Genomic DNA, 17,040 nt, shown 5'->3' on the forward strand with positions numbered 1-17,040 from the left:
CTTATAAACATGCATGTCTAAGCAGCCCTTATGAATACCGATAATCACTCAGGCCATTACACAACATTGAAGCAATTTTTTAGTAAGCCCTAGTTTTGGTTCTTGTGTATTCGCTTGAAACCGAACCAAACTGTGACTGAACTGTCCCTCACCGGCAAAAATAACATACATCGGTAAAAATGAAAATGGCACTCTCCAAACTTTGAGCGATTGCACTTGTTAATTCTACTTTCTTCATATTCCTCGTCATCTTCTTCGGTGAAGTAACATAAAAAAAACCCTTAGAGAAACCCAATAAATACATGATGCATTAAACATTTTGTTGCACTTTATTTGACTAGGACACGAGCTGCCCTCCATTTTGGGCTCCGGACAATTCAATCCCGAAACAGTCAACCCTAACCAGCCGTCACTATATAGTCTCTAATTAGCTGAGTGAGCAGATATTTTGAAGCAGTGACGTTTTCGCTTTCACAATTTCGCGAAGCCCTTGTTTGCGCTCCAGGCAACTGTCACGGTTGAGTGCCCTTGAATCTCGCCAGTGAGAAAGCGCCACATTGGAAGACTGCGGTATAAATAACCACACGAAGTGAGCATGCTCTTTCCGTTTTCCTTTTTAAAGATGCGTGGCCAGCGCCGTGGAGTGAGGCTCTCCGTCAGAATATGGAGGTTGATGAAGACACCCACACACACGACCTGCCGCTGGCGTTCTGTAGCCAATGGTGGGAGCGTCAAGCGAACAGCTCAGGTGGGCACAGTGCCTCCAGAGCATATGAACTGGATGCCGCTGTTGATGTCCCTGCCGTTGACCATGTTGTCAGCGCAGAAGTACGGCAACAGCACGCCACGGTGAAGCAGCGCGGCCACGTCTTTGGCAGCAGGTATGCAGGGCACCAGCACATACACTAGGATGTACCAAAAGGCAGCAAACGAGGCGACCCAAAAGGCGGCGAAGATGAGCAGCAGCAGCCAGATCAGCATCCAGCACACTTTGGCACCACCGGAGCTTGCCATCACACGTGCCTGCAGCGAGAAGCGTTCAAGGATACGTGTCAAGAGGTGTTACCTGAACATGTTACAATAAACTGTGGAATGTCTATATAGGCAAGTGTGGGATTATCACAGGATTTAGCCCTTTCAAACAGATTGAAAAATTTCTATAGCCCTTAAGAGTGTGCGTTGAATGCACAAAAGAAAAATAAATAAAAGCAAGAGACAGGCAGGTTAACGTATAGAAGAACTAGTTGGCTACCCAGTACCGGGGTGGAGAAATAAAGGTCAGAAAAGGAATAGACATAGAAAGCGACAAAAAATTTGCAAAAAAAATACATCTGCACACACATGCAGGCGTTCCAATCACAATCGTTTGGAGAGACCGGTTGAACGCAGGAAGCTCAGGAGCACCTTCACGGTCTTCTTCTGCTGTTTTAAGAAATTGGCTCAAGCACGCACCGACATGGAAGTGTATGTGGAAATATTAGTAAGATACTATTATAATAGCAATAATAGTAGCTGGCATAAGTGTTATTCTGAATCATACAGTTATCTTGCATATGAGAGACAGAGAGAGAGAAGCGTTCGTTATTGGAAAAACATTTTTTTGCCGGCGTGCATATTCATTGGCATGCTACTCTGTATAGGGATGGGAAATATAATTAAATGATTCTATAGGCAAGGAATAGTACATATGAAGAGAGAAGAAACAAACAAACAAGAAATGCGCAAAAGAATACGCAAAAAAGTTAGTTTTATTTTTCTTCTCAGCTGGCATATGGATAACAGATACGTGCCACTATCTTGAATACGCGGACTGTTATACACCGCATTGTAGTGATGTATTGCGTATATTCACATGTCGTGGGGTCATAAGTGAAAGCGTAATGGGATTCAGGGGTCTGAGCTTTTACTGTACCTTTTCCATAGGAGAAAGGGAAACATGATACTGGTTGATGCCGTACAGTAAACAAAAGAACCCCTTGTTATACGGCAGCCAAATGATTTCGCAGGACTTCTTCAGCTTGACAACTAGACGTGCTTTATCAGCAAGTTTTTTTTGAAGTGGCTTCACAGAATATGCATAGTTGGTGAACATGGTCGTGAAAAAATTATCTGAATCGGGGCGCACAGTGTAGGTAAACACGTGGATTCTAACCCAAAGGAGTGATTCGAGGGGCACAGAATGAATTATTTCTACCCGAGGTGCTATGCAGAATGGTCCGAGCTTCTCGGGCGGCCGAGTTTGCTCCGAGCTCGCTTGCGGTGGCTGTGGCATGAAGACAGTGCGGAGTGCGAGATAGCAGCGTTGATAAAAATAGATAGATAGATATGTGGAGTTTAACGTCCCGAAACCACTATATGATTATGAGAGACGCCGTAGTGAAGGGCTCCGGAAATTTAGACCACCTGGGGTTCTTTCATCATCATCATCATCATCATCATCATCATCATCATCATCATCATCATCATCATCATCATCATCATCATCAGCCTGACTACGTCCACTGCAGGACAAAGGCCTCTCCCATGTTCCGCCAGTTAACCCGGTCCTGCGCTTGCTGCTGCCACTTTATACCCGCAAACTTCTTAATCTCATCTTCCCACCTAACCTTCTGTCTCCCTCTAACCCGCTTCCCTTCTCTGGGAATCCAGTCAGTTACCCTTAATGACCAGCGGTTATCCTGTCTACGCGCTACATGCCCTGCCCATGTCCATTTCTTCATCTTGATTTCAGCTATGATATCCTTAACTCCCGTTTGTTCTCCAATCCACTCTGCTCTCTTCTTGTCTCTTAAGGTTACACCTACCATTTTTCTTTCCATTGCTCGCTGCGTCGTCCTCAATTTAAGCTGAACCCTCTTTGTAAGTCTCCAGGTTTCTGCTCCGTAGCTAAGTACCGGCAAGATACAGCTGTTATATACCTTCCTCTTGAGAGATAGTGGCAATCTACCTGTCATAATTTGAGAGTGCTTGCCGAATGTGCTCCACCCCATTCTTATTCTTCTAGTTACTTCAATCTCGTGGTTCGGCTCTGCGGTTATTACCTGCCCTAAGTAGACATAGTCTTTTACAACTTCAAGTGCACTATTACCTATCTCGAAGCGCTGCTCCTTGCCGAGGTTGTTGTACATTACTTTCGTTTTCTGCAGATTAATTTTAAGACCCACCTTTCTGCTCTCCTTGTCTAACTCCGTAATCATGAGTTGCAATTCGTCCCCCGAGTTACTCAGCAATGCAATGTCATCGGCGAAGCGCAGGTTACTAAGGTATTCTCCATTGACTCTTATCCCTAACTGCTCCCATTCTAGGCTTCTGAAAACCTCGTGTAAGCATGCGGTAAATAGCATTGGGGAAATTGTGTCCCCCTGCCTTACACCCTTCTTGATTGGTATTGTGTTGCTTTCTTTATGAAGCACTATGGTAGCAGTTGATCCCCTGTAGATTTCTTCCAGAATGTTTATATATACTTCATCTACGCCCTGATTCCGCAGTGTTTGCATGACGGCTGATATTTCTACTGAATCAAACGCCTTCTCGTAATCTATGAAGGCTATGTATAGTGGTTGGTTATACTCTGAGCATTTCTCTATTACCTGATTGATAGTATGAATGTGGTCAATTGTTGAGTAGCCTGTTCGAAATCCTGCTTGTTCCTACGCCATCGCTGTGAGCAGCGATGGCGTAGTGGTTAGAGCATCCGCCTCGCATGCAAGAGGTCCGTGGTTCAAATCCCGGTACCGCGCAGTTCCCAACCGGATTAAAAAACAAAAAAAAAACCGCGTTTTGATGGAACTGCATTAGGAGGCCTGGGGTGCGGCCTCACCGGCAAACACCGCCGAGAACGCACTCCCTCACCAGAGAAGGATTGGCCACCCTGGTGCAGTATCTGGCCACTACCTCCCACATGCTTACGTCAAATAACTCGCGGGGTTCTTTAACGTGCACCCAAATCTGAGCACACGGGCCTACAACATTTCCGCCTCCATCGGAAATGCAGCCGCCGCAGCCGGGATTCGAACCCGCGCCCTGCGGGTCAGCAGCCGAGTACCTTAGCCACTAGACCACCGCGGCGGGGCTTGATAAAAATGGTTGCATGAACACGCGTGACGTCGGAAACGCACGTGGGACATTTGCGGCGGTTATCAAAGAAACACCGCGTGCGAGCACGTCAGCGCCACCACTCGCTCAACATTTTAGCATTGCAGCGACGTAAGCGTGATTGCCGAGCTGTCTTTCTACCAACTGAACACGCACCTCCCACAGGCGTGTTCGTGGGCGTGTCTTCTTTTTCGCACAGTTTCTGTTGTTCTCCCTGAAACATGGAAATTTCCACTCTCGAATGCAGCAAGGGTGCACACGACGCACTCTCGTGCTGCTCATTTCGTTTCTATCAAGTATTGCAGATAAATATAAGTACAGGTGGTCACCAGGGGCACTCGCGTCTTGTCGGCAATGCGGCTGTGATTGAATGAGCCGTAAGCGCGGTGAAATAGGTGACCACTAAAAGAGCGAAGGGATTGTGGGATTCACCGTCTGCTACCGACTTCCGGTTCGAGAAAAGTAGACGCTGGTGAACCGCTTTGCCGCAAGCCTCAGAATATTCGGGATTTGCGCTCGTGGTACCCGTTTATCTTCGTCCTGATAAACCATGCTTGGTTGTTGAGCCGTTGGCTGCTCAAACTCAAGCGTGAAAGGCGAACACATGAATCGATTGCCACGAAACGAAGAAAGAAAAATGAGGAGGGCCGTGCCACGGTGACAGGTAGCCTTTGAGCATACACGGAACGTTAAATCAAACTATTAAACGTATTCCTGATTAGCAGAACACTGATTGTCATTATATTAGTAAGGGCTAATTAACATAGTTTTACTGAACGTCCTTATGATTAACGTTGCATTAATTAGCATAGTTCAGTTAGCTCATCAACTAGCATACTTCAGTTAGCCCGGTTCTAGCTTTAATGACTTCAATAGCATGGTCTTAAGATGTGGCGTAATTGCTTCAGCCTTGCCATGACTCGGCATAGTTAGCTTGGCCATAGCATGTCCTGGCATAACTATTCAAGTATACCATCCAGCTAAAACATCCCTGCATATACATGGAGGGAACGATGATGATTGGGGCGAAGCTTCGGAGAGTTTATCGATATAAACTGTGAATCGTTTTTCTGTTTGTCCATCTGTCTGTCCCTCCCTCCATCCGTTCATCTGTACGTCCGTCCACACCTGCTGAGTGAGTCACCAAACTAGGCGGTCACGTACCACGAGCTAGGAGGGACAGACACACGGCTTTAGGAGCTTCACCCCTATTATAGCTAATTAGCCAGCCACACATGCTCGGGTGTTAGCTGGCGATGACAACAAAGACGACGCGCGCCGGCCGAGCAGCGTGCTAAAATGTACGTACATGCTGGCCGTGATGATTAACACGTGGCCTCGTGTTTAGCAGCAGTTGCGATGTGGTAAGACGCTCGGCCGGTACTGATCTCAGAGGCTGTCAGGCTGATTATTCTAACACACACTTAGTGCATGCACTAAAAGCTTCAGAAATAGAGTAAACACCCCATGCCTATCAAAAATACTATCTCGAAATGTTTCTGACGCTTTTATTTTATGGGTGCAATTCTGCATTCACTGGAACAACAAACAAATCAAAGAAGATGCATCTGGTTTGAAAACACCACCCAACTTAGTCGACCGTCCTTAACGCGATGACTGGTTCCATCATAGCCTATGGAACGCAGCGTGCTGAGGGGTAGATTTGACTTTTTCGGACTGTTGGCTCGTTCATAAGGGGGTGTCGCCAGAGCTCGGCAAGACTCCGAGTTTCGCGAACTCGGGCGAAACTCGGCCGATCCTGCATAGCGCCCCCGCTGCGGCAGCCGAACACGTGCGCTCTTATATATAACAGTTGTCGTTACTATGGTAGGTTGTTAAACGGCCGTTTGCGAGTGCTCCCAGGTAAAACGTTATTGCAACCATCGTAATGTAGAAGTCGCCATGTTCACTTCGTTTGGCGCGTATTGTGTAAAATGCCCTGGAACGCTAGCAAGGTGGAAGTGTATAGGTGACATCAAATGCGCGCTATACGCTGACATGAAACTAATACATGCAGCAGGGTGTAAGCAGAATTGTTTTACGGGAGAAAGGGCTTCTTTGCTTTACGGGAGAAAGGGGGGGGGGGTACCTTTTGATCCGAAGCTGGGGCTGGGCAGGTGGATGCCATCTAGGGTCATTTTGTGCTGTGTCACACTTGATAAAAAAAAATCTGGGAAGGGGGTGGCCCGGTGTGCCACCCCTTGGCTATGCTGTTGCTGTGCAGGCGATCTTATCACGTCTGCATTTCTTCATGACGAGACGCAGCCCATATAAAAAAAACGTGACCTGAATTCTTCTGACGAGATAATTATCACACATTACTAGGTCTCGCTTATATTTTTCAGTGGTGCATGAAGTCAGGATGGCAAGAAAGGCAACCGCACTAGAATGTAAAGGGTACAACACTGATGCAGGTGTTGTTTAGAAAAAGAAAGCTTTTGTCATATTAGTTTGAATGACACATGAGCAAATGTCTATATTAAATGCCTTAAATGCCTTTAGAATTTCACAACAGTATGTGTTTTGGAGGATACCAGCACTTTAATGCACCAGTATAGCATACATGTGCAAACTGCGTGAAATGTTTACTTCACTACGCCACATGCATTGGGATTCATAAGCATTAGTGTCGCCTTCCATAAAGATGCTCATTATAGAAGGATGGTTAGATTTAAGTATAGAAAATGTCAGCATGGTGTCTTATTAAAAACAATAAGAATCACTCGACACTTTTTATAATTTCCCTTTTGATAAACTGAGTCCTGGCAGGCCTCTTCACAAGAATCATGGTAGAGCTTCACTGGAAGCACCGTGCTCTAAGAAGAAATATTTATAAACTCCGCAAAGTCTCCGCTAACCGCCGTGAGCTTTCTCGCCACTTGTATCGTACCGTTAGCCACGTACAAAGAAAGAAAATGAATAAAAAGATACTGCGACAAAAAATTCGGCTAACGTCAGCGTTTTGTATTTACTTGGTGACCACATAGGTCTGAGCCATGCGGTTTTTCTCGCTAGACGGGCCGGCCCGGCGCTTTGCCAGCTCTGGGGTTTGGGGCTCAAGGCGCGTTGAGCAACGGCGGCAAGCGTACCTTGGCTACCCGGAAGCGTTAACAAGGTCGCACTATTTTAGCGCTTCCAACTTCATCTTGTGAGGGAATCATTGTTCTCTGTGGCGGAGGTTGTGAGACAACAGAATGAAACAGCCTTGTGTAGGTCGATCCTGCGGCAATTTAATTTATATACTGTCCCGTTTTATGAGTGTTTCCAGTCGATTCCGGAACTCTGGGTCACGGAACCAATGCTTGTGGCAAATGTCTTACTTATGAATGTGATAATATCCCAGTTGCATCAATTTTCTCGACTGTATACGATTGAATTGAATCGACAGTTTGCGCGAAGAAGCCAGTCGGGATCAGGAAATTCAATCCTGTTCAGGCTCCACTGTAATCGAATGTGTGGCTTCCTTGTACCTCTTGATTCACCGCTTATATTATGATAAATTGGTAATAATTAGGTGAATATAGCCACATAACTACAAACTGCAGTAACTTAAAATACGAATTAAGTCTCATTATTAAAATTTCCTCGTTTTATTAAAGTCAAGTTGTGTTTTAGCTTATATTGCATGTTCAGTTATACTGTCAGCGCATGATGCGTGGAGAAAAAAGCAGCTGTACTTGCTCTAGGTCCTTGAAAGAACCAATTACGAAAACTTAGATATATAAAAAATAATTTGACAATTATATCTCCGCTCCTGTATGCAAATGGAACCTTATGCATTCGCATGTACTACACAGCGATCCGACAACTTGTGTCGCAATGCTACAGAGTACTTAGGAGCCTGAGGTTTCGGCATTTTTAAAATATGCGCCCTTATTCAGCCTAAAAGTTGGCGCTACAATTGATTGTGAGAGAAAGTTCTGGTTGATCTTGATACCAGAGGTATCATTTCGAAATGCTACCGAGAGTGGCGAAGAAGATGTGCGAAACAAAAGTTGATCTAGTTGGCATCAAGCAGATATCTTGTTAACCAGCCATGAGTTTGTGAAGTGCAACCATCTGAAATCCCAGAAGTCACCCTATCAATCGTGATTCCTATTCATGAAATCTTCTAACAACAGAATCGTTCATAAGAGCATGCTTTAGAAGCGCGAAAAAAAGCAGAGACGAAGTAGAGATACGCACAAGACAGACGATTATCAGAACTTTGCGATAAGTGAAATATAAGTTTGTAACATGTTGGCAAAAGGCAAAATAAACTGGAAACAAATTGTAGCAACCCTAATTGACCTACGTCAGATAAAGTCAGCTAGCTATCTCACCTAGGTAAGATAGATAGCTGTGTTGCCCTAATTCATTTGTAGTTCTTCCCGACTTCTTTCTACATGTTGTTACTTAAGTAACTGAGATTTCAATAGTCCCGGTGATCTGACAAGCGTCTGTCTTGCATTTATCTCTGCTTCGTCCTCAGTTTTTTTTAACTTGTTAAGCATGAACCGATTCTAGCTACGTCGAAAAGCTGTGCTGTTTAGTAGAACTCAGTAGTGTTGTTCACAATACTGTGAAACATTGTACTGGCAAACAAACGCAAGGACTGGGTAGAAAGAGACACACAACGCCGGTGTGCCCCTTTATAACCAGTCCATGTTCTTGTTCTCCATTACAATGTTTCACAGTGCTAACCGGGTCCAGAAAAGCTTCCTGTCAGTGCTTATTGTTAAAATAGAAATAAAAAACATGTAGTTAGTCCTAGTTCTGAACATATGATTAGCGAAGAGAGCCAGCCAACGCAAAGAAAATTTAAGATCGGAAAGCTTTGTAATCACGGTCTATGTTTTCCCTTTCGACATCCCTTTGACATCCCTTTTGACATCTGAGCGCAAAAGCGCTCACGTCCACTATCTCAAACGCATTCGTGTGCACTATCTCAAAGGCTATGGCGCACCGACTGGTGGCACGACGCGCATTCCCACGCTTGGATTCCCGCGCCCGCACGTGAGTGCCGCCTTTCCGCGACTTCGCCGGCATCGCTCGTTAGTTAATTCACGGAAGCGTGCGTTCATATCAAACGTCGTTCGCAACAACCATACTCCATTCATTGCAGGCTAAAAAGCCCTTGCCGAGACCACTGAAAAATTCGTATCACCCGAAAATTTGCATGAACCACGATACTATCAGCAAGGTTAGACTGTAAATCGTAGTGACAAACATTTCGGTAGAATATAACTCACCGTGGTATAACCTAGTGGCTATTGCGTTCAGCTGCTATGCTCGAGGACGCGTGTTTGATATAAATAAAAACCAGCTCCCCCGCCCCCCCCCCAAAAAAAAGAAGCACTACGGGCATAGATTGTGGTGCACGTGAAAACAGCCCCGATTATCAACATTAATTCACTGCCATCCCCACAATACTGGGCCGCACAATGAATCGTGGTTTTGACACGTCAAGCTCTTTAAGTTAGTTGTTAATTTAAACGGAACAGGATGTTGGTCCACGGTAAGCAACACTTACCAACAAAACAAATCAGTGTTTAGGCCAGAGATTTAGGTCTGGCGAAGGCTGCGCACTTCACACGTCAAGCTCTTTAAGTTAGTTGCTAATTTAAACGGAACAGGATGTTGGTCCACGGTAAGCAACACTTATTAACAAAACAAATCAGTGTTTAGGCCAGAGATTTAGGTCTGGTGAAGGCTGCGCACCTAAACACTGCACGCTGCAGAACACGACTTTTCAATTCAAAGAGGCCACACGGGTGGGCTGCAATCTCTTCGAAGAACAACTCCTCAACACTATTTCGAGTCCCACCAAAAGGAAGCATGCACGCCTGCTGCGGCCGTATCGCTGAGCTTTTCGAAACGCTCCGCCAAATGCTGATCCGATGCAAGTATTGGAAAAAATTGCGTGGAGTTTCATTCCAAGTTTCATTTATATTCTCAGTGTATATACGTACATATACAACACACCGCTCAAGCATGGTCCTCAATAGGGGCCACTTTTCATAATACGGACGCCAGGCTGCTTCACCGTGGTTCCAGAATACGCAATAGCTCTGATGACTGCGCCGGCATGCTTTACCGTACACGCTGTACCAGAACCCTAAAAACAAGTCAAACTTGGTTATTTTTCTTGTATAAGAAAGGCATTGCTAGCAAAAGCTACCAGGTTGCTGATAGCGGTTGCACCATGATGCGAAAAGGCGCTCACACATCTGCTTGAACAAAAATAAAAAAACCACATCTTCTTTTAAAACTAAGCCTCCTCATTCATCATAACATATTGTTACGCACAATCCAGATGGTGTAAGAATAACTGTTTATTGGGGCTAACTTGTGCCCGAAAAGTAAAGAAAAATGCGGCAGCGTTCCTAACAGGCTATCAGCAAAAGGAATCACTCTCCGAGAAACCATCGAGCGGTGCACCACTTTTTTTTTCGTCAAAATCCTGTGCAGAGGAGGCGCGTGCCGTCACAGCCTTTTCTTGTCTCATCATCGGGCCGCTGGTCTTTTGGGGGGCGCCCGAACTAGCGCGCGTAGTTAGAATACTGCGTCTGTCTTGCGTCATTACCTCTCCTCCAAGAACGCATCGTCCCGATGCGTAAAAGCAGTGTTGCTGAGATCGTCTGAATGCGTGATTTCCATCGAATAAATAGGTATTCCTTATGATCGGGCGTGTATAGTTCGATGTTCATTGCCTGTGATAGTATGGCTTCATTCTGACTACATGCACGATTTCTGTGCTCCTTCGGCATCTTGATGAGCCCACTTGTCCTTCCGGTGACACTTCGTAGTTCAAGGAGCTGACGCGACGAAGGACACGGTAAGGGCCGAAATAGCGGCGCAGAAGATTTTCGGAGAAGCCAGGCGTCCGCAAGGGAGTCCAAATCAAAATTCTGTCGCCTGGTGCGTAGTCGACTCTTCTCCGCCGAAGGTTGTAACGGTTTGCATCAATGCGTTGTTGTTGCTTTATGTGATGTCGCGCCAACTGCCGTGCTCCTTCGGCTCACTGAATTAACTCGCTGATGTCAGGCTTGTGCTCTGTATTGTCGCTTGCAGGCAGCATTGCATCTAATGGTGTGGTAACTATTCGACCATAGACTAGCTGGAATGGCGTCACTTAAGTAGTTTCCTGCACAGCAGTATTATAAGCGAAAGTGACATACGGCAGTATCTTGTCCCACGTACGGTGCTCCAAGTCAACGTAAATGGACAACATATCGGTTAGAGTTATGTTGAATCGCTCGGAGAGCCCATTGGTTTGGGGGTGGTAAGCCATTGTTTTCCTATGACATGTGTGGGTAAGTTTCATAATGAAGTGAGCCAGATCAGCTGTCAATGCAGTTCCTCGATCCGTGATAACCAGCTTTGGGGCATCATGCCGTAGTACAATGTTAGTGACGATAAATTCAGCGACTTCTATAGCCGTGCCCCTGGTGAGAGAGGCTGTCTCGGCATACCGGGTCTGTCATACCGGTAGTCTCTCGCCACTTCTATCCATCGGTTGCCCATTGATGACGTAGGAAATAGACTAAGTATATCCATTCTTACTTGTTCAAACGGAGATTTAGTGGGTTCAATTGGTTGGAGAAATCCTGCAGATTTCAATGGAAACGTTTTGCGTCTCTGGCAATCTCTACATATCCTCACATAATGCTGTACAGCATCCAGTAACTTTGGCCAGTAGTACTTGGCGCGGATGCGAGCCAAAGTTCTACGCACTCCGAGGTGTCCTGATTGCTGCTGGGTCATCGTGGCAGGCTTCCAGTATTTTGGGTCGCAAGGCAGAAGGAACGACGGGTAGGAATTTCTCCCTTCTGAGCTCGAAGTTTCTCTTGTATAAAACGTTGTTTCTCATCAGGTACGACGACAATCCCCGGACGAAAACTCGAGGAACACGCATGGGTTGCCCTTCCATATGCTTGATCAGTTGAATCAACTCCACGTCAGATCGTTGATATTCAGTCATGTCCACGGTGCTGAGGGTTCCAAGAAACAAAAATTCGTCTCCATCTTCCACAGGTGAAGATCCCACTGGTGCGCGTGACAGGCAATCAGCATCGCTATGCTTGCAACCTGACTTGTATACGACTGTTTGATATTTCAAATGCCACGAAGTTACTCAGTTAAGAAATTGGCGCCTCCACATCAAACATGCCACGGGTAACGAAATAGTGCTGATACGCAATTGTATAATACGGGCATGCAAAGACACCGAAAAGAGATTATGTACAGCAAAGGCGCAATAGGGCAGTTTTTGCTCTACGAATATGCGCAAACTGAAAAAGCGAATACATGTTTCTCCATCGTTCTTTGATGTGATTAACAATGACTGTCCAAAGCTGGACAGCTTTAATGTCGGTGAAAAGGCCCCTCTTAGCTACGAATAATGGATGCATGGATAGCGCGACATGTTCACGGAACTCTTGAAAGCTTTTTTTCGTGCTTAGACAGCATTGTTGAATGCTCAGATACAAGAGGGTGATAACTTCAAGGTATAATGTAACGAAGAGCTTAGTAAACACTCAATTATTACAGATAACGGATGACAGCTGCCATAACATCCGATAAAAGCAGCATCTGATAAAAGCGCGTCTGTTTTTTTCCGAAGTTTCAGTCAGCATCGTCATTGGAATCGGAAGAAACAACACAAAAATAGAGTGCTCATGACGCCACTTAATCGTTTTTTTCTGCATGTTAGGACGCAGACTGTGTGTGTGAGAAATATATATATATATATATATATATATATATATATATATATATATATATATATATATATATATATATATATATATATATATATATATATATATATATATATATATATATATATATATATATATATATATATATATATATATATATATTCAACGAAGAGTTCACGGTAAAAAAAGCATGGGCCAGCCACATGGAGAGAAATAATTTGATCTCAGTTTTTTTATGCAAATAACAATGCAATTCTTTATCATCTGTTCCTTAAGAAGAGAAAATGGGCAGTTTAAATATGCGTGGTCAGGGACACGAACACTACATCGTAGCGAAGACTGTTGGAGTTAAAATTAAGTTGCAAAATGTGCTGATTCAGTTTGTTACACCATTTCCGTTGCTGCTACCAGAAAACATAACTTAGAAGCCCACTCAGCTGAGAAAAAAAAAAGAAAGCAAGCAGCGCTGCACCTTTTTGCGTCCTCCCGCTTCTGTCTCGGCCCTTCTAACCATACTCGCCTCTCCCAGCCTTCCTGACGCGAGCTACGTGTTGCAACAGGAAGTGCGAATAGGCTTTAGCGTAATGACTTTGTTCAGAAATAAAGAAAAAATGACGAAAGATCTGGAGAGAAAAGAGACAAGTCTCCTCCACGTCGACCTAAGGTCCTTGATCCGGCCACTCTAGAACTCGCTGTTTGCATTGGCCTGTTTCCACAAAAAAAATACGACATTTTCGAGACGCGAGTGTTTATGGCCACTACGCTTTCGTGTGGACGATATCTTTAGAACGTGGAGAGACGCTTCTCGGCGTGGCGCCGTATCTGTCCGTGTATAAAAGCGCACGTAGCGCGGTGTTTCCCTCCTTTTTTTTCTGTGGCATTTTCACGCCGTTGCCCTTAATGTGACCGGCGCATGACGATGCGCTGAGTTACTGACGCCTAGCAGCTGCAGCTCGGCAAAACAGCGCAGTACTTCGGCAGGCTTTGCGTCGCGCAAGAACAACACGTCCACAAACGACGAGATGTTCGCCGTGGCTGGACGTGCGCGCTCGAGGCGAGCTTTGTGGGGGAGCGCACATCTCAGAAATGCATCTCGTCTCCGTATTCACACACACACACAGAAAAAAAACGACAATCCCGTACAAAGGGGAAGAGCCAGTATATCCAGATAATTTTTACGCTGAAAACATTGGTAAAAGTGAGGGACTGCAAATCTTAATGCTGAGCATGTGTTGTTCATGAAAGCTGCCGGTAAATGACCTTTTCCAACAAAGTACTTGTTTATTTCTAGCTTTTAAAATATTTGTAGGAGCAGTTTTTTTTTGTAGTCAGAGCACGCGGAATGATGGAATAACGGTTTGCAATAACAAACACCTGCAAAATAAGCCATCGACTACATCAACTGACGTGGCCATCAGAGACCCAGCCATCTTTTTATCTAACAAAAAAAAGGATGGGGAAGGGCTTAGCTCCGACCTTTCTTTATGCAGGTTTGAGCGTATGCTTGTATGGGTGACTGTATGTATATATATGCAAACAGCAATTTCTCTTTGTTGTGGTGTAGGGGGGGGGGGGTTCTGCGCTTGCAGCCTTAGTTAATATGGCCAACGCCGGCCAATACCCGACGAATGAGCAAGAAGCTAATACAAAGTAAAATATGAATTAATTGGGGTCATGTCATTCGGCTTGCGCTCAGAAAATGCAGTTTACGTATGACAGCATTTTCGTTGATATTTGCATAGCTTATGTAGTTATCGCAATTCAAGTTCATGATCGCTTTGATAATGGAGGTTTCGGACGGTGGTGGCTGACCGAGGACCAAACATACGAAAGAAAATTTTCGTGAATAAGGATCTAGAACGGCGACACTGCATCGAAACAATGGCTGCAGAACTTCACAAAGTTGCTTTGATATTGTTAGTTGTGACATTTTTATATTTTAGCCTAAGACTGCTTTTACAAGGCTTTTCTTCAGTAAGTGCTCTTTGCCACTGGCCAGCCTCAGCGTCAGGAGAGCCTAATATTTTTGAACGTATGTGGCACAATGCGTAGGGTCAGTGAACTACTTCTTAACAGGCACATATTTTCTATGTATCAATCTCCCATTGAAAAGTTGCCAAGTACAGGCGGCAACATCTCCGACCAGTCTCGAGTGACTGTAGGGTAGCAATGCATAAACTGTGCTGAAAAGTTCGATAAAGAAAGGTCAAACCATAAGCAGCTGGTGTGTATGTTCTACATCTGCGTTATTATTACGAAAACAAATCGTTCTTTGCTTCGCCACAAACACAAATCATGCGAGTTTAGTTTTTGGCTGATTAACGCGTATAGGTAAAATTATCTAGCCACAATTTGCGTTCGATTTATTACGCATGCGAAGTCGTGTAGAAAAAAGGCAGGGCTGACGCTGGCCCTCAAACGCAAGACGAAAGTTTCGGCAGCTCCGTGCGGCATTAGGAAGACGATACAGGCTGTTTCATTGCCGCTCGTCTGCGCTGTATCATATAGCGTCTTGCAGCGCCGTCACTGCAATTTCGCTTATCGGGTGTCGACTCGACGTGCTCGGCCATAAAGTAGCGGAGTCTTTGTAAAAAGAGCAGCTGTCGGCTCGGCGCCTGGCGCACCTGTGCACGGCGCCTGCCGAAGAGTGAAGTCTCGCCTGTCCAGATGCTGCTCGGAGTTGCAGTACGTGTCTGCATACGCGTGGGTGACACGAAGACTGCAATAGGACGGCGCCGCGAGATGTTTGCGCACAGCCGTTCACTTGTGCCGACGCGGCAGCCGTCGACGTTCAAAGGACCGTGACTGAGATCACGAAAAGGAAGCGTCGTTTCTTTTTCATGCGCACACCGGCACCAAGCACGTCGCTTTCACGTACTCCTGAAGTCTGCAATACATCACATCCAGAGCAACTACAATTACGACTACTATATTATTATTATTATTATTATTATTATTATTATTATTATTATTATTATTATTATTATTATTATTATTATTATTTCCAATCTACTGATGAGAAACACTACGAACAGTGTTCCCACCAATTTCTCCTCGCGTGTAAAATACACACTTGACGAGCAAAAGGAATATATGCAGCAAAGACTTCGATCTCTTCGTAACGGTGGCTGTGCTCGAGCAGAGAGCCGAAACTAGATACTTGACGGGGAATATGGAATATCCCCTGGGTACATTTAGCGCTACCAAGAAAAGGCCCAGAAACAGACCCACGAACCTAGCAAGCGCACATGCCATATATATAGGCGCACTTCATCCTCACAACAGTGGGGAAGATTGCGATATGACGCATAATGACGGAGCTCGCGATATTTTTTGCTATGGCGAGTCAATGGTCGAATTCAAAGAATATCTTCGAGAAAGAGTGGGATGGCCGCTAGACGTTTTAGTCGAGAGCGACTTTTTCTTCACATAGACAATGAATTGCCTCATGAAGAACATATCTGATTCACTGCGTGTAAGTCCTGCATTCTACCACTGGGCCAAGCCACTGCTTGGAACACCGTAGCAAACTTGCCTTAGGCAGGCTTGTTGTCGCGGAAGGAATCGTGTCAGTATGAGTAATAAAGCGTTTAAGAAAATCAAAAGAACAATCAGGCGTCACACAATGCGAATTGCGCAACTAGTGGGTCGTCAAAAGCTCCCACCCCTTAGAAAAGCTAGTTCTTCATTACCTATTCACTGCGGCGCATACCCACTTGAGGCATAATTCTGCATCGTCGTCCGCCACTGCCTAACAAGTTCGCACAAAATATCTTTGAAGTGTGTAGCCAATACCACACTTCTCCAAAAAATGACGAAGAATAGCATAGTGAATGCCGGTCACTACAAAAATTGTGATTATTTATGGCGTATTGGGTACCCAGCGAGTTTTTTGTAGCAGTTACCCAAAGAGTGTTTAGAAAAGGCTTTTAAAGGCCACTCTTTCAGCTTTCGCTGTGACTGTGCTGCGCGCTCCCTGCAGGCCTGGCGGTTTTTTTTTTTTTTCGTGCCATCAGAAAAAAACTTCAATATGTGAGCGGCACAGGAATAGGACAAGCCCCAATACTGTGTAAAGCAAATGTGAGAGTCAAACGATAACTCGTGAAAAATAGACAGAGAGAGAAAGAAATACTAAATAGCAAGAGAGAGAAAATGATAGAAACAGATAGAAAAGAGAGAGGGAGAAAAAAAGCAAGTGATAGAAAAAAGAAAGTGAAAAGTAGAAATAAATCAAGGAACTGAT

General features: G+C 44.9%; 1 protein-coding gene across 2 annotated transcripts in view; it reads right to left on the reverse strand.

The window, feature by feature from the left end:
• Positions 1 to 310: 310 nt before the first annotated feature.
• Positions 311 to 17,040, reverse strand: part of LOC119177118 (uncharacterized) — a 33,799-nt gene continuing 17,069 nt past the window's right edge. The window contains exons 1-2 of one of the 2 annotated variants that reach the window (XM_037428506.2): positions 13,270 to 13,326; positions 311 to 1,023 (exon numbers count right to left, since the gene is read on the reverse strand). In XM_037428506.2, the coding sequence (XP_037284403.1) occupies positions 745 to 1,023; positions 13,270 to 13,311 (321 nt within the window). In that variant the 5' untranslated portion in view covers positions 13,312 to 13,326 and the 3' untranslated portion in view covers positions 311 to 744. Of the gene's footprint in view, positions 1,024 to 13,269; positions 13,327 to 17,040 lie in introns of those variants that run through there. The other variant, XM_037428505.2, reaches the window with a different exon arrangement.

Source organism: Rhipicephalus microplus, chromosome X (genome assembly GCF_043290135.1).
Source record: "Rhipicephalus microplus isolate Deutch F79 chromosome X, USDA_Rmic, whole genome shotgun sequence".
Classification (NCBI taxonomy): Eukaryota; Metazoa; Arthropoda; class Arachnida; order Ixodida; family Ixodidae; genus Rhipicephalus; species Rhipicephalus microplus.